The following is a 22,962-nucleotide window of genomic DNA, read 5'->3' as shown; positions in this document are numbered from 1 at the left end:
TCTACACATTTCGCAAATGAGAGTTACGCTTGGTGCTCGGGTTTTGTTTTCAAGGTGTCGAAATCTAGCGATGAATTTTACTGTTCAATCGAAGTTTGTTTGAAAATCACGCGCGTCAACGTTTTGGGTGGGAAATAAATCGCTCGCGTTTCCGTCAAAAAGTTTCTCCTCGAAGTTCCTTATCGAGTTCATTATCGAGTTCCTTATGTACTTGGCTACTAAGGTTGGATTTGCTATCATACACGGCATGAGAAGTTAATATTTGGATGTATGAAGCTAAAATAATGAATATTTTTTATAAGAACCAGTAGATCTTTGATAAGGCTCGGCTGTTCTTATTTTTTTGCTCTTTGAGCCTAGAACTGTCTTATCCTGTTCTTAGTTATAGGGTGAAATAGAAGTATCTTAGGATTTATACCCACTTTTTACCACTTTGACCCCTCATTTGCTGAAATTTGATAATTCCAGGCTCAGCATTGTTCTCAAATTCTTCTTATTTGTTGGTATTTTTGAGGCTCATTGTTCTTATAAAATTGTACTTATAAAGAAATAGTGTAGAGTGTTATACCTTTTTTTCAAATAGAAACCAGTAAAATTTGGCTGAAATTTGGCATTCTTAATTTCTATTGTGATTTTTAGGCATTTTATTGACATAAAAACGGTTTAAAGTCTGCCATTTATGAAATCTGAAGTAGGGATTGTTCTTAATTCTTTCTTAGGTCATTTGCAAAACTTGAATCAGAGGAATGTAAAGTGATGGAAAAAGAGCTTCTTGAAAACAATGGAAAAACGGCTCGTCATATACCAGGTCTCTTGCCCTTAAGGGAGTTTATGTCGAGTAAATAGGTTTCTTTTGTTGTCGCTATAAAAAATCTGCATAATTAGCGTGTTGTGACGAAATTCTTTTGTTTCAAGCATGATTATGCGCAAACTTTTAGCAAAGATTTATTATACACTGGATAAACGACTCATAAAACGATGGAGAGCGATCATTGCATTTTCATTGTTTCAGAAAACAATTGATGTTCAAGCTTTGTCTGCAAAGGACAACTGTCATGGCGGTTCGAAGATGTCTGATTTTTTTAAAATGTTTATCAGTCTTATTTTAAAAAAGTTCTCTAGGGTTTTCTTTTTGCACATTTGCAGAAAAAAAAATTGAAAGTAAGGCTAGCATACCAAGCTGGATACATTTGTTAAATCTGGTGTGAGAAAATCACCATTAGACAAGAAATTCAGACAAAATGCTTATAGTGACACGAAATTTTCAATTGGAAATATCTTTCTAAGACTGTCCCCAGAAGAGCTATAACTAGCATACATAAGACTTGAGTGTCTTGGCTCCACTGTGGTATGAAAATCCTTTGAAGGCACGTGGTGGCAAGGTGGTTTTTTTGAGGTTGAAGTTTGAAAATTTCCGGTGTCAACATTCAATTTCTTATACACAACACGTCTTTTACATCTTTCTCACAGCTTGAAACATCATAACGACTTATAATTATCAATTAAGTGGAAGAATCTGACTCTCACAGGAAAGTTTTAAGTCTCTTTTGGGAATTGGATGAGTGGTTTTCGATAAGAAATACAATAAAAATGCTTCGAAAAAACAGTTAAGGGGGTAGTCATATGAGATTTTGAAAATTGGTGAAAAATTTATCAATTTCGGGATTTAGGGCTTTTTAGGATCCTTTATCCTTCCTGAACATACCCTGAAAATTTCAAGGCCGTAGCATAAATATCTGCCGATATATTGGGTTTCTTATGAGCCCTGATATACAATTTTCTCCTTAGCAACGGGAAATCGCATCCGTTGCTAGGGCCTCATTTCCGTATGGCTGCTCTAAACATAGCATCATGACATACCAAATGAAAGCTCTTTTTACGCCCTTTTTGGGCGTCTAAGTCAATACCGCCTTTTTTCCCCGGGATTTCTTAATATGACGTAATTAAAGATGGTAACCGAAGAAGTGGTATTTTCAAAAACATTCACATTTTGGAGGCAGTCAGCTGTGTTTTTGACATGGAAACTGAGCTTATGTATTGTTTTGGATTGAATTATGATATTATTGAATGTTTCATTTCATTTCTCACATCTGGGAAAGCTTTGGAAGCCTATATTTTGAGTGAAAGCAACAATTTGATTCTGCGAACTGATGTTTTCCAACAGTAAAACTTGTACATCGAAAAAAACTTTTCAAAGTGATGGACTATAGACTTTGAATAAAGTTTGAAGCAAGGAACTAAACACATTCAATGAGTGTTAAATCCAGTGGAAATCTAGTCTTTGATGAATCATGACACTCATGGCGCCAGAGGCGATCCTGGAAAATTGAGTAAAACTATGCATGATTGACGTTCAACCTGAAGACACGTTTCCCTATGATCAACACTGAAATTCAACTGTAAATGATATAAACAGATTTGAGAGAGCACAAGGATGATATATTTTGTTGGCAATATGTTTTTTGATGAGAAATTGCACTTTTATTGACTTAAAGCCATGTTTACGCGTTGTACGCAGAGACACGCAGAGTTGACGCAAAATACTTGGAGATTCCCGGAGCACGTAGAGGCCATTTTTTTCAAAAAACTTGGACTATTTTAGTATTTCCAGTACCTTTTTAACATTAAAAGTTATGTGTCAATCCTTTTTGGTCAACCACAGTAAAAATTTGTAAAACGGTCTATGTATCGCAGAAAAATTGAGAAAAACCTCTATTTTCAACTTTCTGCGCCGTTTTCTCAAAACACGTTTTAGGGGGTTTTCGCGCACCTTGTCAGCCTTTTCTCAGGATTGAGAAAAGCTATTGACTTGAAATTTTCAGGGTAGTTTTCCATTATGGTAAGCCTCAGGATGAATGAAGCAGTTTTTCAAAAAAATCATTTTTTGACTTTTAAACTGAAAAAGTACAAATTTTAGTTTCCAGACCCCCTGGCTTGAAATTTTGAAAAATTTTTCCACTCATTCTGGAGACTTTCATAATATTAACCTTCACCAGAAAAAAAATTTTGAATAGCTTTCTTAGCTTTTCCTAAAAAGGTGACACAATATTTTTATAGCTTTTACCCCCTGGACGATATTACCCCCGTCTTTGCTATTTTTAGAATTTTTTTTTAATTTTTCATATCCTTTATAGTTGTGCTACAATTGTGGAAAGTTTCATTGAAAAATATTTACTACTTCACAAGATATAACAAAAAGTTTAAAAAATGACATTTCAAATTTCTCATATGACTACCCCCTTGTTAATGAGGGAAGGAGAGTGAACAATAATATCATTACTGCGGACATAGCTAGTATACACGAGAAATCGGCAAAAATCTGTTATCCAGTGTATAATAAATCCTTGATCTAACTTATAAAAGCTACTTACAATCAATAGGCAATTTTTTTGGAAATACTAACACTTATTATTTTAGTTTCATGGTTCAACAGTGTGAGCTACCTAAATTCGAATCAAAATTTACACTTTCGAAAAGTTTATTTTAATTTCGCTTCCTTTGTTTTTACTTTGAATAATGCGATTGCCATCGATCTGCTCGTTTACGACGTTCTGCTTGTGGTGGAGGTTGTTGGACCCGGGGAAGGTCCGGTAAACTGAAAAGATCAACTTGTTGCGCTTCTTTGATGAGATTATCTTGCGTCGCCACGCATACTGTACACGTGCCAAGAGCGTTATCATCTGCAAAATTGTTGTTGCAATTCCAACACATTTCCTTCTCGATTTTCTTCTCTACTTGTTTCTGTTGGTTGAAATTGTAATGGTGTTCACATTGATTATCGTTTATTGAGCGTACATTCTGATCACAACCAGCTACTGAACAATATATCTTTTTACGTAGTTTATCATTTTTATCATTTTCTGATAATCTGAAAAGAGCTTGGTTGTTTCTATGATTTTGTTGTTGTTGTACCTCAAGAATATTCTTTTCTGCTTCAACTTTTTTTCTGATAACTTCCTTGTACATCTCTTCGATTGTCTTGTCCTGTTGCTTCACTTTTTCTACTAAATCAACATTTTCTTTTTCCAGTGCTTGCATTTTCTTGACAACACCATCAACAAGGTTGCTTTGTGCATCCATTCTCCTTTCCAAAGCTTGAAATCTCTCATTATTTTCGTCTTGAAGACTTTGGATTTTAAGGTCTTGACTTTCGATCTTTTGACGATATCCTTTTCTTTCTTCAGAAAAAGCACTAACTGCTGTCAAAAGCAGAGAGTGATGAATGAAGCGGTTTGTTTGGTTGTGCTTTTGGACATCCCCTTTTAGGATCTGTCGAAACGAAAAACAAAATTTGTTTTGTATGAGCTCTATTCCTTAAATCTCAATTCTGGCGAATAAATCGACAGATTGCACAGAGAAGATTGCAAATACCCTCTCCCCCAGGGTGTATTCATCTTTAATCTGAAAAGCTACCGTATGTGTGGACATAATGAGGGTCTCAAAATTAGACCCTTAAAAAATTTCGACAAATTTGAGCACAGCTTGTCTAGCAGCTCAATTCTGTTATTTTGAAGCAAGCGCGTTTGTGAAGTGTATAAGAAAAACTTTCGAGATCGCGTACCAGGCGTAAAACTCATCAAATAATATCCAAATAAAAACGTTGGTGATGTTCGCCCTGGAATCGCCTAGGATGGTCTCCGTACAACTAATTCGAATCACCACAGAATGGTTTTCTCAACTTTTTTTACGAGGGCGATACAGGGGTGTTTTGGGTGCTTCGTGAACGATACTTTACAAAATCGAACGTGGACGCTTTACTTACATTGGTCAAACATCCCAAATCGTAATACGAGCATCGGATTAGTTCAAAATTACATCGATTTATCTTGTGGACCTGTGAATTCACAATTAAAGGAATGTTAACCCCTACAGTAAGTTGAATTTTTAAAGATACATTGAGCCACATTACATTACATACATTGTGATTTCGGTGATTTTCGGACGTTTTCTTTTCTGGTCTGTGAATTACACTATTCTCCGAAAAAAAATTGGATGTAAATGTAAATTTGATTTCTTATACATTACATAGCTGTCAACTCTCCCGCATTGAGCGGGAGACTCCCGCATGTCAACGATTTCTCCCGCGTGAAGAAAATTCTGCCAAATCTCCCGCATTTTTGGGATTTTCTCCCGCATCTCCCGCATTTCCAAAAATTTTCTGATTTTGTAAAAACCAAACGGCGAAATTTCTGGATTTTGAAAGATCGGAACGAAAAATTCCCCAATTTCGCGAAAAAAATTTCCAATAAAATCGGATTTTACGAGAAAATTTCCCAGATTTTCCGATTTTCCGATTTTGAAAAATCGGATTATCGGGGAAAGTTTTTCCGACTTGGAGCTCTCCCGCATTTTTGTGAGGCGAAGTTGACAGCTATGAGTCATTATACATTCCAAAAACAAGTGCTTTGACTAAAAAATTCAAGTGACGATCACCGGGGGGGGGGGGGCACTCATATGATCTGGCCTACGTCATGTGCCGCGCTTAAGGTTGGGGTTTTTCAGCATCCCAAAAATATGCACTGAAAGGGTGTGTTTCTGTGAGATTGCACTGCAAGGGTCGAATTTTAAAACAAATTCAAAATTATTGATAAAAAGAAAGGTTTTTACTTCTCGTTTTTTTTAAAAGTTTCTATTGTCTGATAATAACAGTTGATAAGAATAATTTGCTCAGTTTTTCTTGAAAAGGGTACCTTTTCAGCCATATTGAACTGCACTGTAAATGCACGATTTTAAAAAGCAGATTTTTCGCGGCACATACCGTCGTTTCGAAATCGAGTAGCCCCCCCCCGGGGGACGATCAAGAATCTGAAAAAATTCCTTCTACTAACCGTTAAATTGATGAGCACTTAAAAAATCATAGAGTTTTGGCACTCAAAAGAATTGATCTTGAGCATAGGCGAAAGGCATAGAAATCGGATTTGTTTGAAATATACAGTGAATTCAATTTTGATTTTTTTAAAGTGAAATACCTCATACCTCATAATCCATGATACATCCGACCCATTGACACTTTTTCTGCAAGCATTTCACTTGAAGAGTCGTTTGAATCATGCGATCTGTCGATCGGACTGCGTTTTTCTAACATTTAAAAGAAAAAGACAATTTCATGATATGAGCCAAGCTCAGGACCGGCGAATAGACCTTTTCATAAATTACGTCACGAACATCACTTGCCTCGTTTTGAAATTATTACCATGGTGATTAACTCCCAGCAGGTTTTATTAAAACTACTTCCTATTCATAAAAGAATCATTTAATGTCTCAAGGGACACAATCACCATGGTAATTGTTTGAATACGAGGCAAGTGATGTTCGTGACGTAATTTATGAAAAGGTCTAAATACACAGAAAAAATTTGAGCATTGAAAGCGCCAACATCCAATCTGAAAAAGGGAACTTTTAAAAACATTTTCCTAAAAAATCAATAAGCGGGGGGGGGGAGTTGGAATAAGAATGTCCTCGGTGGGAAATTTTCAAAAACTTAATTGGCGGGGGAGGGTGGCTATTAGATACCCGAGAATAGTTAGATATATTAGAGTGTATCAACTGTAAGGACAGTAGACATCCAGCTATTCGAGTCCCCTTTTATTCGAAATTCGAGCTTGTGTAAAGCTATTTTGTAAAACTATCTTGAGTCAGAACTATTTTTAAAGATAACTGTGGCAAAAGAAAGCCCTTGACTTAATAAGAAAATATAATTAAAAAAATTTCAGGAAAATATGTACGCAACACTAATAGACAAGACGGAGAAATGATATGCTTACATCTGCAATTTTATATTCTGTTTGGCAAATACTGCAAAGGAATTCTGCTTCATCCAATCCAACCCTAAAAGAAAAAGCAGTGTACAAAACATTTTTCTGTAATAACAAAGCAACTGTCAGGTAAAATGATATATGATATGGTGCGCCAAAGCGGAAATAAATACTATCTTTCATTTCGCGACACTATCTTTCATTTCGCGGCACTATCTTTCATTTCGCGGGACTATCTTTCATTTCGCGGCACTATCTTTCATTTCGCGGCACTATCTTTCATTTCGCGAAACTATCTTTCAGTTCGCGACACTATCTTTCAGTTCGCGACACTATTTTCCCAAAAAAACATTCTTTTAATTGAAACAATACTATCTTTTTCACAAGATACCATTTTTATTATGGAAGCCGAGAAGTGCCATCGAGAAAAAAATATTTAATTTTAGAAAAAAAATATTTACTTTTAGTAAGAAAAATTAAATTTAGAAAAAATATCAATTTAGAGAAAAAATTAAGTTCACTTCAGAAAAAACTGTTTTTTTGGGAGAGCCTGATTCCGTGCATGCTTACACCAAAAGTCCACCGTCTGAAAAAAATTTGAAAAAAGAAAAACTTTTTGGCCTGATTCCTCCCGGGCCACACACTTACTTACAACTTTCGTTTTCATACTTACTGGATTTGTTTTTGGATTTCACTTTTGTTCAGACCAGATTATTTTTTTGCACATCACATAGATGTCAATCCACAATCAATTCAAGTTGACAGAACCGATATTATGCTCAATATTTAATACCTTTTATTTATTGGGGAAAAAATGTCGAAGTTTTATTTCGTCAGGGAAAAAAATCGTCACCTAGAGGTATTTTCTTCACTTTCTCCCGACCAAAATTTCAAATTCGTCACTTTTCCCCGACCAAATTTACAATTTAGCTAGTCACTTTCACATGACTAAACTGTCCAAATGAAATGGTTTTCTTCACTTAGTTAGCTCGAAAATAGATCTTGTAATTCGACGTTTATAAAACACTAATTTCGGTTAATAAAGGTGTAAAAAATTTGGATTTGAAGTTTGGTTTGGGGAAAAATTGAGTAAAAGTTTTTGGTCGGGAATAAAAAAATCGGGTAAAAAAAGTTTTGGTCAGGTGATGAAATGTTGGGAATAAATTTTGTTGGGGAAAAATTTCGTCACCCCTTCAAAATTTTCGTCACTTGCTTTCCGCTGACATTTTTTCCCCATAATAACAACGTAGGTAAAAATTTTTCTCATTTTTTGCATAAAAGTAGAGTATCATAAAAAGGTAGGTAACGGTTGCGTTAGATTTCGGTAACAAAAATTAATGTACATAACAAACCACGAAAAGCGCTAAAATTAAAACCCGCGAGAAGTAGTTCCAATTAATAAGGTATGTTTTAAGGTTTTAATTTTTTTTCTAAAGTAAAATTAAATTTTTTTCTCTAAATTGATAATTTTTCTAAGTTTTTTTTTTTTTACTAAAATAAAGTTAAATATTTTTTTCCCAATTTAAATTTATTTTGCTAAAATTAAATATTTTGTTTCTAAATTTAAATCGTTTTTCTAAAATCAATTATTTTTCTCTGAATTCAAATTTATTTTTCTAAAATTAAATATTCTTTTATTCTAAAATTTATTATTTTTTTCTGAGATTAAATATTTTTTTGTCGATGGCACTTCTCGGCTTCCATAAAAAAGATAGTATCCCGTAAATAAGATAGTATTGTTTCAATTAAGATAATGTTTTTTTGGAAAGATAGTATCGTTTTAAAAAAGATAGTGTCGTTTTAATAAAGATAGTGTCGCGAAATAAAAGATAGTGTCGCGAAATGAAAGATAGTGTCGCGAAATAAAAGATAGTATCGCGAAATGAAAGATAGTGTCGCGAAATGAAAGATAGTGCCGCGAAGTGAAAGATAGTGTCGTGAAATGAAAGGTAGTGTCGCGAAATGAGAGATAGTATTTATTTCCGCTTTGGCGCGCCATAATATGATACTAAGTTTTATTTTGTTCAACAAATATGAGGAGATAAAGGGAGCTTTCAAATGCCCATCAAAATCCGGCGTTTCCTTCCCAGCTGGCACACAACTTTGTTTCAACGTTCATCAAACGCTATATGGACGTTAGATAAACGTTGAAACAAAGTTGTATGTCTATTGGGTTTATACCTTTTAGCTCTTTCATTTTGTTCCTTTTCATAGTGTTCCAAACATTCTTTGCACATTAAATGTTCGCAAGGGAGTTCGGTAGCATTTTTTATGATGCATAGACAAATTGGACACTCAAATTCCTTTCTCTCTGGTCCTACGGTCTCGAAAGGGAAACCATTCGGTACAGAATCAATCTTTGCCATACATTGGTGACATTTGTTTGAAGAACCTTGGTTGACCAATGGCATTAGACAAATGGAACATTTCGAATGATCAGTTTGTACTGCGCATGCCTGACTTGCCATTTCTTCTTCTTGGATGATGTTTTGTTTATTCGAAGCCATGTCAAATTTCTCAGATTCTTTACGTAGAGTAGAATTTTGGAATTTCTGTTATTAGGCCTGTTTACAGAAACTTCAAACCAACGAATACAGTGAGTCACTTCAACAAAACTAAAACTACTTTCTCTTTCAAAAGCTATACTGTCCTCTTTCAAACTGTATTTTTTTCGTCCTCTTTTGAGTGACTTTGCAAAGTCCATTGCTTTTATAATGTAATCCGAGTATAGTTGTTTAGACTACAGTATGTGGCCCCCAAAACGTCGATCTAATCTAAGATTTCTCTCACATCTAGAGGAAAAGAGGTTTTACAAAAGTTTTTGCTGCATGCAAAACTTTAGTATCTCTTCTTTATTTCCCGAAAGTTCTTTTTCAAAATTCTTAATTTCAACAATACTTTTCAATTGCTCAAAGATAGATAACTTTTTTCTAATGGCCCCCAAAACGTATGTTTGCAATTTTAGTAATTTCTCGAGATCTCTTTAAGATATGAATATAAAATTTTTGCCCATAGTTTAGAAATGTGATTTAGAGGATTTTGGGCATAAATTAGTTTGATAAAATTTTTGGCTGTTAAAACCAGGGTTTGACCCGATGGATGTAAATTTATGATTATTATAATAAAATGTTTCAAAATTTTCGATGATGCAAAGTCCAAACTGAAAATTTAGAAATTTTCAAAATGGCAACTTTGATTTAACGACTTTTTAACTAAGTATCTGAAACTCAATTTCTTTTGAAAATGGTTCTATTCATGTACAGAATATGCTGTGAAAATTTTAGAAAAACAGCTTAACTGAAACTGAATATCAAGCTTTAAAGTAATTTTTCTCCTATATTTTTCAAAAAAATTGACAGAATTTTCCGATTTTGCTGATTCAGCGAAAATTTTTATATAAAATGTTAATTTTGGTTATAAATCATTAAGACAAGCTGGTAAGAACGGAAATCCAAGAATTTTTGCTGTCATTCTAGAATTTTCGATTTTATCTATGCTGATTCTAGGGCCCCCAAATACTGGTTGACCTTTAACATGCTCGAATAAACACCCCCTTCTTTTAAACGCCCACTCGAATAAACGCCCCTTCGAATATACGCCCCCTCTAGGGGACTGGCGTTTATTAGAAACTTGTGACTTTAATACTTCAATACGAGTGTTGATTGGGTTTGAAAAGGAAGATTTTAGTAATTTCTTGTAACCAGAGCAGTTTTTGATGTAATTTTAATCGTTGAACCAAAGAAATTTTGCACTAAAATCCTGATAAAGAACTGAAACAAAGGATATCTATATTTGCTCAATATTCAACAAACGCCCCCTTCTTTTAAACACCCCCTCGAATAAACGCCCCTCCTAAAATCGAAAAAATTAAATAATAAACACCCCGGGCGTTTATTCGAAGTAATACGGTATCTTTTACTCATCTTCTAAAGTCACAGATGTATCTGTATTTTCTGAAAGGCATTAGATGAAGAAAGTTCTACCATTTTCATAACTTATTTTCAATATCCAAAGAACTAGAGTGAGTTATATCATGAAACGTTATATGAAATTTTTATCTAATTTTGGTGTCGTAATATTTCCTTCAGACGCAAATTTGTTATTTTGAATTTGTCTTACATAAACCATCAAAAACATTTTTTCACACTAAATTTCAAGTATAACCATCATTTCTTTCAAAATAAACAAAAACCGTCTAATTCTGATAAATTTAAAGGTAGGAATCCTCATTTTGATAACGACCTACGTTTTGGGGGCCATCTCCGTTTTGGGGGCCATATACTGTAAGCCTCAAGGTATTTAAAAACATTGCCTTGACCATTTATCGGATTTATTCAAATAAATTGTAGATGTTGCTATGGATTCTGTTATCAGAATACACGCTTATTTTGTAAGAATGGTATAAATCCGTATGGATATTCTTAACCTTTTTGGGAAAAGCATCCTAAAATATTCTTACAGGTTACATCATTCTAAGGTTAGGATCCTAATTCAGACTAGATTTATAACATTTAATACATACGTCTCAAGCATAAAATGGTATTTTTGTGAAAGGAGTGAGTCTTACTTGGGGGTAATTGAAAATGCTCTAAAAATGGCATTCCTAACTTCAGAAGCTAAATTCCATGATGTTGATATTCTAACATTCAAACCAAAAAGAAATCTCATCACCAGCTCAACATGACAAGGACAAAAGTAGGCCCTTTAAGTGGATTTCTTTTCGGAAAAAAAGTTTATTCTACTAACCATTTTTGAAACTTCATTACTCTTTCAAAAAAATTCATTTTTTAGAAATTTTTTCGACTTCATGACGGAAAAAGATAGAATTTTAATATGTTCAAGCCGTATTTTAACTATATTGCACAATGAAACCCTCCACTACAGAGGTACTTTCAATATGCCGGCTCTCCTCCCTACTGCCTTAGAAAAAGAAAATCACGAATTTTCAATTTTGTATCGCGCGGAATGTAGGAAAAATATATTTTCTCCAAGAAAATGCTCAAGAAATGGATGGTACAGGCCAATGGGTAAACCTGTTTGTTAAAAATGGTTGATTGACAAGTAGATTCTTACGCAATAAGCCAGTAATCAAATTTAAAAGGAAGACGCTATTCGTTCTTTTGAGCATAAACCAATTAACTCTCTCTCTTATTTATTTCTTAAAAGAATGTTTACAAGAATAAGATTTCGTTTATTAAATAATCTTTTAAAAGTGTTGATTGATGCGTGAGGCCTTTTCATTGAACATATAACTCTGTCGGTGTTTTTTTAGACTGTACCAGAGAGATCTTAAAAAAGAGGGAAAAGGAAAGTTTCGTTTCAGAACCACTTAAAGGGCCTGAGGGCAAACCGACATTTCAACACAGCAACAAAAATAAAAATCAACAAACTGACAAATTAAAAAATCTAAAAAGGGGAATCCTTACACATCGAAATAATGCACAGTGAATTCGAAATTTTCCAATATAATACATAGCAGCAATCAATTACAGGGGAGTCTCTTTAACTCGAACATCTATCATTCGAATAGTATAGGCTACGTCAATCATATCTTTCATTCGTTTCGGGCGTTAGTGAGTTAGTTTTTGTGCTAACAGACCTCACTACGTAAAGCTCCTACTCCAACTCTTCGAGTAAGGCCTAATAGCCTGGAGCTGTCTATTTTGTAGACTATCATTCGAATGTCTCCTTAAATCGAACAAGTTTTATGGTCCCTCCAGTTAATAATGCCTTATAAATACCCTAATCCATAACTTGAATTATGGATGCCGTTATGGAAGCATTAGGTAATTAGGGGAAAATAAATTAACCCAGCTTCTTTTTGAATTGGAATCTGAATTTGAACACATACACGTCCCCCCCTGGTCATTGAGGTTATTATCCGCCAACCTCGTTCAATTTGACAAGACTTATGAAATTCTTTTTTGCGAAAATGTTGCTCCTAGCCCCAGTTTTCATGTGATAATGAAAAGATAATACGCGCAATAATTAGACGAAACCCGTGCATTATCATGTTTTTTCAACGCACCCCCCTAGCCTTTCAGTGCTATGCACGACGGGCGGCTGTAAAATATCACCCTTCATAACGCCTCTTTTATTTGTTTCAATCCGTGATCCCGCTAAGGTGTAGAGTTTTTCTCATCTTCGATTCTCTGAAGAAAGCGGGCATTTAGATTGCCAACAAAGTACCGCAGAAAATCCACAAATAGAATAATAATTTAGGATCATAAAATTTTTGATTGAAGATTTTGTGCGAAAAAGTGAAAAATGGAAAGGTTTCATTTCTTGCACAAACTCCTGTAATTATGAGCGAGCACCCCGTTGCTAAAGATTGTATTTGAAATCGAAACTGAAACACCTACACACTTTTTTGACCGTAGTCGCGCCATTTAATTATCCCACTAAACTCGATCCAATCCGTTTTTGACACTTTTTTTTTCCTATTGTCTATAGGTGCAAAACAAGGACTGGGACGGTTTTAGTGGGATACGGCAATTGCCGGCTACGGTCGAAAAGGTGTATTATGATTCGGTCTTTCCACCAAATCAAAAGACGACAAGACGTTATTTCTATGTGCATTGTGATTCGTCTTATTTTCTTCATTTTTCATCAAATAGTCAGAGAGTAAACGAATAATCCATTCACAAAAAAATAATTCACAAATATTCAAAGACATACATACAAACACCACCAAATATTATAAAATAAAAAAATAATTCAATTATACATTCAAATTACCACTTGGGGAAGGGATAACTGGAGCTACCTCTAACTTCGGCAAAAATTGATAACCGGGAATAACCGGGATCGACTCTATTACTCTGATGTTATGGAAGGAAACGTTTGAATTTGTAGAGGCGACACCTTAAGAGAGGCGAAAGCTACGTAATTTAACAAAACATGAAACCTCATAGATTTCGGTAACATGTTCCGCATTCTGCATTGTACCCACCACTTCTGGAGAAGGTTCATGCATTCGATTAGAGATTAGCATCGAGTATAAAGTGGGTTTGCAAAGGAGGGTTTATACAAATTTAAAAAACATTTGAATGGCAGAGAATTCTATCTTCTATGGAGTATATACGAGTAAAAGTTTGCGTGCAGAGTAACTTGCATTAATTAAAATATTAAAAACAGCGGCAGGTGGCAGTGGTGGGTGGTGGGCGGTGGGCGGTTATAGGAAATTCTTGACGTGTTGGACATCAAAATTGTGACATGATAATTGACATTTACAGTCCATTTCACAGACAGGGTGTACATATGGTAACGCCACATCCCGCCATACGTGATTGAGGGCGGAAACCAGTTCATCCATCATTTCTTCGGTATGGAAGGGCGTTGGTGCGATGCGTAACTTCTCGCGGCCGCGCGGAACAGTAGGGTAGTTGATGGATTGAATGTAGATACCGTATTCTTGTTGAAGACGTCGCGAAATTTCCAAACATTTCTCCGCATCAAAACACTTGAAAGAAAATTGATGGAAATAATTATAACGAAGCCTTTAAAATTGAATAGTCATCCTTTGAAAGATTGATCTAGAACCTTTAGCAAGAAAAAAGCCTTTCTAGTCGTCCCTAAAATCGTAATTCAAAGTGGATGGGTTTGTTACGTGGATGCATAGCCATATAGGTTGTCGAACAAGGAGGTTAAACACTAGAATAGGCTAGGATATTGACCCGTTGCAAAGGCTGGTAAACATCTTCTCTCAACTTATCCATCCATCCTTAAGGAAGGAAAAATCAAACAAGAAATTCGTAGGGCGACTTAAAAAGTAACAAAGCGCCGTTTTTTCCAAAATGAATTTGAATTGTCAAAGCACTCCTTCTTCAAAAACGGACATATATCAGGGGGGGGTCGGTACTAAAATCTCAGACATCATGACATTTAGTAACGTGGTGGTACTGCAAAAAAGCTCAAAATTAATTTTAGTACCATGTGTACATAGTGTGCACCCCCCCCCCAGAATAGTGGGGGGGGGGCTTTTGCTGATTTGGGTCGAAATTTTTCAGGTGGGATTTGGGGTTTTCCAGGTTTTAGGTGGGAGAAACAAGTTAAGGTGGGAGTTAATTTCTTTAGGTGGGACTTTGGGTGTTTTGGAAAAAGTTAAAGTAAAATTTTATTTAATTAATTTTAGATAGATAGAGCTGCTTTTATTTTGCATAAGCTGAGAGCCTTAATATATCTGCTTTTTAAATGTATATAATAGACATATTAATATATCATATGTAATATATTGCATCTTCATATTACGGTAAAGAAATTTTGTTTTGTTCCTCGAATTAGTATTTTTTTTTTGTTTTTAGCTGGGATCTGGGAGTCTGGGCTGAAGGTGGGAATTTTAGGATAAGGTGGGACCTGAATTTTCAGGTGGGACCTGGAACCCCCTTGCCCACTATGGTGTACTAAAATACCAAAAAGGGTGGTCTCTTAAAGAAATTTTTGAAAAATCTGAGTATTTTGTTCTAAAATCAGCCAAAATGGAGCATTTTTTTAATAATTTTGGAAAAAATTAGATTTTTTTTTTCAGGAATTTTCGAAAAAATCTTCAGAAATCTTTCAGAATTTTTCCAACTTTTTAAATATTTTTCAAAAATATTTTAATGTACAGTTCAGCACAGTTTAGTAATAAAATTATATTATTTTGCAGATCGATGCACTAAATTCGACTAGGTTTGTAACAATGACCCCATTTTGGTAAATTTAAAGCCGTTAAAGGGCAAGAAATGGGTGGTATCTATGTTAAATTGCTCAAAATAATTTTAGTACATGGGTACTAAAATAACATTTTCGAAAAATAGGTGGGGGTATGTCAAAAATTAGCGAAAATCCTTTTAGTACTCATGTATGTCTTACATTTTAGTACTGACGTCCAACAAGAAAGCTCGAATATTTTCAAAAGATTGCAACTTTTCACTGTAAATTTACACAGTCGCGTTTCTCTTTTAAAAATTTTTCGACAGTTACCTGTATAGGGACAATGTGACTGGTGCAATGTTCCACAGGGAGTCCAACTTTCAACAACTTCGTTCGAAGCAACTTGACGTTCTCTTGATGACGTTGCCTCAATATTTCTCCTTCTTCACTTTTCAAGATTTCAACTGAAGTGAGAGCGGCGCAAATTTTGTCTGGCGGTAGGGCGGTGGTGAAGATGAATCCTGCACCGTAACTGACGAAAGAAAAGTATTGAAATTGTTTGTTATTTACGCCTTTGATCTTTTGATAGAACATAGAGTCTTCCAAACTTAAAAACTAAGGGAACAAGTTATCGTTTGAGAAACGGTGAGTTCGAGGTAGGCGAGTTCTACGGGAGTGATCAAACATCGTTATTCGTGTTGTTCCGTTGCCTTACGGCCTCAGAATTAAAATGTCTAGCCAAAAAATTCACATCCATATTTTGATGAATTCTTTTACAAGTCAAAACAGATCGTATACCTGCGAAGAGTATCAATGAGCGACGCTGAACCAGCCAGATAACCGCCGATACATCCAACAGCTTTACCGAGGGTCCCCGAAATGATGTCCATCTTGTCCAACACTCCGTGAAGTTCACCGATTCCTGAGCCGTGTTTGCCGTACAGTCCTACTGCATGCACCTGAGAAAAATGATGGAGAAATAAAAATCATTTTCACTAGATCTAACTTTAAATGGACACAAATTTTGTCTTGATGACAGAGAGGGATTTTGAGTGAGTTTCTCATTGACAGAAGCGGAGAATTAGTTCGAGTTATTAGTAACATGCGAGTAATTTAAGTTCGAATTAGCGAGAATTACCGTTTGTCAATATTTCGCAAAGAAAATTGAAAGACAAACAATTAATACAAGTAAAGTACAGCAAGTGCGAAATCAAATGGGAAAAAAGTTTACATTTCCTGAAATTGTTCAAGTGACTGATGAAGTCAGTGACCTTTTTGAATGCCATGATAAGTGTAAAACACTTAGATTTAAGCTATCAGTTTCACAGAGAAAGGAAATGTTGGTATAAATTCATTTGCATACCTCATCCACGAAAGTGAGTGCACCATATTTGTGAGCCACATCACAAAGTTCTTCTAAGGGGGACACCACTCCAGACATCGAATACACCGTTTCAAATGCAACGATCTTCGGCACTGATGGGTCGGCCTTTTTCAATAACTCTTCTAAATGAGCGACGTCGTTATGCCGGAATATCCTCTTCTCGGCGCCACTGGTCCGAATACCTATTAAAAGTGAGAATCTCAAGGTTAACTTTACTAAAATTTCAACAACACTCGTAATTTTTGGTACAAAGCACATATTGTATACAGTATGTTATTGATCAAACGATCAATTTTATTAGTGAAATATTTAAAAAGATAATTAAACTATCAAACGAAGGCTATTTAAAGGCAATAGCGCTATACTTATAGTAGGGGTCGGATTTGGTGGTACTTCCATGGTATACTCTGAAATACATGCCTGATGTCAGCCCGAAAGCTGATTGGCTTAACCGACAGTTATACGCGGTTTAAGAGTATAGCTAAAACTTTGTTATGTTTTCAACAGTAAACGAAAGTGAATGAAGACAAAATGTAAACAAAAAGTGTTATTGTTGAACATTACAGTAAATTATACGGCAGGTCCAAAATGCATAAACATAATGCATATTGCATAATGCATAATATTTGAAAAATGTCAATTTTAGAGGCTATAATAAGGAGAATCTGAGAGATAATACTTTCAACAAAACAAATATACCATTTTCTACCAGAAAATAAAGGGTAGAAAGCTGTAAACTTGAATTTTGGATGATGAAGAAAGTCCATGATCCAGTGAAAATGCTTGTCGCCATTTTGATTTTCATTGTTGTATTTTACAGAACGTAGTATAGTGTAGAAAAAACACGAAAATATCTCCTCCGTATATTACTTTTCTTACTCGAAAACGTAAATTTTATAGCAATATCTTTCTGGGTTTTCTCAGAGATCTTTTCGAACAATTGCTAATAAAGTTCAACGGGTTTTCCCTCTTAAAAATCATTAACCAATGTGGATGCTCAAAGAAAACACCAAAGAAAAGAAAAAAGACTTCGAATCATTTCACATTCGAATGTTTATGTTTACCTTTTTATAGAAATAAGAAGCTGCATCTTCTTCTTATTTATGCTGACGGAAAACCCTTTGTTGTTATGATTCGAATGTTTTCTCTTTCGTTCTGATTCGAAAAGTAAACAACGTCTTTGGGGAAATCCCTCTAATTGGAATGTTTACTTTTAAGAAACTCTTATAAAGAGGTTTTCGCAGTTTTTGCCTCTAGGAGAGTTTTAGAAAATAAAAAATCGTTCTGTAAATTACACAATACTATTATGCATTATGCAATATGCATTATGTTTTATGCATTTTGTACCTGCCGGTAAATTATATTCACTTTTTTGAATATATTTTTTGGAATAAAGTCACTTTTGGTTTTTGTTATGATCCAGCACTCCTAAATACTCCTCCGTATGGATGTTTGTGCCAATGCTAGAACAGCATTTAATAAATATACCATACGTCGTTCCCTTTAACATATAAATCGTACTTTCAAATTTTACTCGCTTTTACAAGAGCCAGTAAGTTTGCCTGAGGTAGATTCATGTTCTTATATAAAAAGTGCTGCGTTTTCTTACCGTGAATCATAGAGGCGTGATTGGACGCGTCTGAGAAAATAATACACCCAGGTAACCGTTGTCCAAGTGTGAACAGGGCCGTATCGTTGGCAACATAGCATGACGTGAAAACGAGGCCAGCCTCTTTCTGATGCCATTGCGCTAATGATTGTTCGAGGATTGGATGATAGACGCTTGTTCCAGAGATGTTTCGTGTACCGCCTGCACCAACACCATTCTCATCGATCACTGATCTGAAAAAAAATGTGTAGAACAAAAATTAGTTTTTAATCAAACCTTTCAGTCCCAGAACTTTGTACTTTACGGAAATCTATTAGTTCCAGAGATATGGCCAGGTGAAAGTTGTGTCCAGGAGGAACCCGCTCTGTGGGTCTCTGGGACTGGAAGGGTTAAAAATTACGTTTTCTTTTTAAATAAACACACATCGATGGCGTGTCAGCAAAAGTCGAAAAAGTTTTATCGGGGTTCCAAATAGTGCAATTTTTAAAGGATTTTCTACCTTAACCCAGATTATTCACGACCTTGGACCCTGGACCAAACTATATCCGCTATTTTAGATTTTGTTTGACAGAGATCGAGAAAACTGTGCCCAAGGTATAATAAAGATCAGTACTAAAAACTTGCTCATAATGTTCTATTGATTCCAACGAGTCCAGTGAAGTAGACTGGGAGCACTTGAGAAGATCACCATTTTGAAAGACTGTTTTACAGTACGCCTAAGTGAAGCTCAAAATTGAGAACTGCCATGTACTACTGGACCACTTAATCGCGTAATCCAGCCTATGAAAAAGCTTTTAGTGGACCCCGTGTTACGAAAAATATGACAAGTAATCAAACAAAGAACTCTACTTACTTGGCGGCGCTTACAACCGCCGGGTGACCACTCATACCCAAATAATCGTTACTACACCACACAGTCACTTTGTGTGGGCGGTCGGAGAAGGTGTAGTCGTCCGCCATCGGGAAGGATTCCGTATTCCGGTTGACTTTACGGAAAATGCGGTAAGAATGATCGGTTTTCTTCGCTTCGATCATTCGATTGAAATGTTGCTCGTATTTAAAATGTTGCTTATTCAGTTCCGTTGTTATTTGATGTGGAGGCGTTTGGGCGTTTGTGCGGTTTTGTGCGGCACATGGTGAATATCTGAGAAAGAATGAACTGCAATGCCAAAAAAAAATTGGATCCTTATAAATATCTTAGGTGGGGAATCATCAAAAAATTTATATTACTATTAAGATGTTCGTTTATCGAGATGTGGTTTAAGCTATATTAACTTTTTATTACTTCAAACCTTTGGAGCATAAGGGAATAGCTCTAGTTTAGACGGTCGACTTTCTGAGCAAAAAGTGTGCAGAAAGTTGAGAGTTAAAATCTTTGCTCGAAAGATATTGAAAGAAATCATTGCATTGACATCGATGAAGGCAATGTATTGACTTTAGGCAGCCAACTTTCTGCCCAAAATTAGAATAGGCAGTCAAAAAGGGGGCTGTCTATACTATACTTACTAGTCTTGGCATTTTGAATGCGCAAGTCATATAGTAGGGACCAAGCCTGGGGTCCCGTGACAAATCACAGTAAACAGTTAGTTGGTCTTAAAGCGGCTGTATTTCTTTGTCTGTTTAAGTCAGGGAGTTGTTGTAATACAATTTTTTTTTAATTTCATGCTCTGTCACTATCAGATGGTACCAATCATTTTCGTATGTTTTGACTTTTGAAAATAAGCTATTTTTCTACCCCTTATTTTCCCTTACAGATTGAAAACGGTAAAACGGTTAGGTAAAAAAAAGATGTCACGGCACCCCAGTCTTAGCCCCCTACTAATATAAAGAAAATAAGATAAAAACCTTCTAAAATATTGAGATGATTCCCTTGTCCTGTTGCAGGCTTTCCAATTTCTTCATTGAAAATACGCCCTTCTTCTGAGGGCGGTGTATCTTTAGTGTTTATGGGCGGAGGGTTGTTTTTAGATGCATTATCGTGTTGTGAAGTGTGGAAGAATCGATTGACGCCCTTTGTTAACGTTTGAAGGACTGAATCTTGGCTGAATGGACATTGACCTGCAAATAAAGGATTGAATTTAGGGACGTTTTGTAACGAGAAACGAAATAATTAGTACTTTCCAATAATACACGGGTTTCGAATTAGATATTTGTGTAGCTTTTACTTTGATCTCATGAAATTTGCACGAAAAAAAATCAAGTAAACAAAACAGTAAGTGGCCGTGCGACAAGCAATTTTAGCTCATTTTTTTCCATTTTTGGCATACTGTAAGGGTCACTATATCAGCCAAAAACATGTATGAGGCAAGTGTATAATCTTATTACTTTTATTGAATTTAAAAATAGAAAAACATTTTTTGGATAAATAAAAACATGCTTGATATTTTTTTCTCGTGCGTAGTTTAATTTGAAACCCTTGCATTTGTAATACTTTGGGCCAGATATCTAAATCTGATGAGAAATGTCTGAATAAAGAACCACGTGATATTTTCAATACATTTCTATCACCATGTGGTGTTCAGCGTTGAAGATCGAAAGACATTCCACACATTCTTATCAAAACGTGAAAGACGGAGAGTTGCGAGTGAGAGAATATATGAGAGATAATGGGATGATGTTGATAAAAAGATATACTAAATGAAATATAGTTTGTCATTGCATCATGTCAAAGTTTGGCACGAAATGCGTTGTCAAAAGTAGGGAAAGCCTCCGGAGTTAGAGTTATATGATTGTTATAGGAGTGTTTTCAGGTGTTTTATATATGGTTTTATTTATATTCAAATTTATAGTTGAATGCATTAAACAATAATCCGTAGTTAAATTCCAGTAATTACCTCAGCGCAGAATTAAAAAAGTGCTGAGTAACAAGCGTGTACAGAATTTCATTATCACATCGGTATTAAAAAGATTAACTTTTAATCAATTAAATCTATTTAACAACCTCAGCAATGGCATGAAATTCATCGGCTTTCTATCGACATTTAAGGAAAGAAACATAATCAAACACACCTTGCTATTTTACTCCAATCAAGAGGAGAGGCGCAGGAGAAAATTAAACGAAAACATCGATTTTCAATTTAAACCGTTCAACAGTTTACGAACCGAAGAACGACATTTTTAATGTGAAGAAAGCAGTACAGAGTTGTTAATGAAGGCCAAAAACTACCTTTACAAAAGAAAAAGTTTAATAACTGAACCCAAAACTAGCAAATCAATCCAAAGAAAAAACATATATGACAAAATCAATAGTAAAGATCATCGATGGAAATAGTTCAAAGCAAATGCTCGAATACTACCACTATCCAAGCCTAGTGTAAAAACTGCCACTTAGTACACATCCATCGACCCAATGCCACACACCAAATAACCATTTCCATCTGACATACACATTAAAAGACAAATCCGGTTCCAATATTGTAAGGGTAGATTTAAGCCCTACATAAGTAGCTCAGTTTCGACCCTATTCATGCCAATTCATATCAACATTTACTTTGAAGGCCCCTTTTAGCGGCCTAAGCTGCAAATTGGACAGTGGCAGTATGAGAGGCTGGCGTTAACTTAGGACCGGTGTTAAAAGAGCCAGAAAGAGCCAATAAGATGGAGCGGAGAGAAGACAGAAAGTCGGTGGTTCTAATCATGTTTAGAAAATAAGCAAAATACCTTTCAAATTTGAGTGATCATTTTTCTTCGCCAGCATGCTGGACATGACAGGACATTTGAGAGTAGCGTCCACAAACAATGAACGGTGTGTCTGCGCCATCATCATCGTTTCTAAAGGTTTTTTCAAGAAGATACATTTCGTGCTCAACGTGGACATGTTTTGAATGTGTTTTGAACGTGTCGAACGATCAACGTTCTTTTGTCTTCATTTGTTGTTATTGTGATCGATGTTGTTTTTTTAGTTCTAAAAGATATTAGAAAAGTTGATTAATGAATGACTCTCCGTACAAACTTCATTTAAAATTACAATAAGGTTTTTCACGATGATACTTCCAACATTCTTTTTTGTTACAAGGCCTAATACTGAACAATCCAGTTTCCAGAAATGTGAATTTCAGAGTCGCCAGAAAAATATCAATAGACTGAACAGTCCACAACCAAACCATAGAACCTCTGTCTTCAAAGTGGCTTTACTACACTGTCCGAAACAATATTTATATAACTTAAAGAAAGAATGATAATTGAATAATAGGATCATTCATTAAAAAGAAAAGATGGATTTAATAGATTACAATTCATAACTTGGTAGATTACTAATTCAATAACAAATTGTGCAACTCTCACAATTCTCACGAGTGTTCTTGACTCGTCGGACCACACAAGTCCAATACACGTCTTTTATAAGGACAAACTATATAAGAACAAAAGGCTTCGATGGCCAAAATCTTAAGAACAAGTTAAGAACATTTTAAGGCTTTGTGGAATCAAAAACACCCGATTTCTTAGGAAAATGGACAAAAATACTCGCAAAATGGTCAAAATATGAACATGTTAAGAACATTTTTAGGCTTTAAAACTCAAAAAGTTAAGAATATCTAAGGTTTCAGAAATTCTGGATGTTCTTATAAAAAATCAAACGT

General features: G+C 35.2%; 2 protein-coding genes across 2 annotated transcripts; both read right to left on the bottom strand.

Moving 5' to 3' along the window:
- Positions 1–3,504: 3,504 nt before the first annotated feature.
- Positions 3,505–9,262, bottom strand: LOC136812987 (tripartite motif-containing protein 30A-like). The gene is made up of 5 exons (XM_067069494.1): positions 8,937–9,262; positions 6,765–6,828; positions 5,977–6,078; positions 4,763–4,834; positions 3,505–4,269 (listed from the first exon to the last, which is right to left on the bottom strand). The coding sequence occupies exons 1-5, from the start codon at positions 9,260–9,262 to the stop codon at positions 3,505–3,507; spliced, it is 1,329 nt and encodes a 442-aa protein (XP_066925595.1).
- A 4,129-nt stretch (positions 9,263–13,391) lies between these two features.
- Positions 13,392–22,292, bottom strand: LOC136813112 (5-aminolevulinate synthase, non-specific, mitochondrial-like). The gene is made up of 8 exons (XM_067069635.1): positions 22,043–22,292; positions 20,228–20,440; positions 19,236–19,526; positions 18,383–18,615; positions 16,753–16,955; positions 16,188–16,348; positions 15,720–15,921; positions 13,392–14,217 (listed from the first exon to the last, which is right to left on the bottom strand). The coding sequence occupies exons 3-8, from the start codon at positions 19,415–19,417 to the stop codon at positions 13,930–13,932; spliced, it is 1,269 nt and encodes a 422-aa protein (XP_066925736.1). The 5' UTR covers positions 19,418–19,526; positions 20,228–20,440; positions 22,043–22,292; the 3' UTR covers positions 13,392–13,929.
- Positions 22,293–22,962: the final 670 nt, after the last annotated feature.

Source organism: Clytia hemisphaerica, unplaced genomic scaffold (assembly GCF_902728285.1).
Source record: "Clytia hemisphaerica strain Z4C2 unplaced genomic scaffold, Clytia hemisphaerica genome assembly, whole genome shotgun sequence".
Classification (NCBI taxonomy): domain Eukaryota; kingdom Metazoa; phylum Cnidaria; class Hydrozoa; order Leptothecata; family Clytiidae; genus Clytia; species Clytia hemisphaerica.
This window is presented reverse-complemented; position numbering and strand designations above follow the sequence as displayed.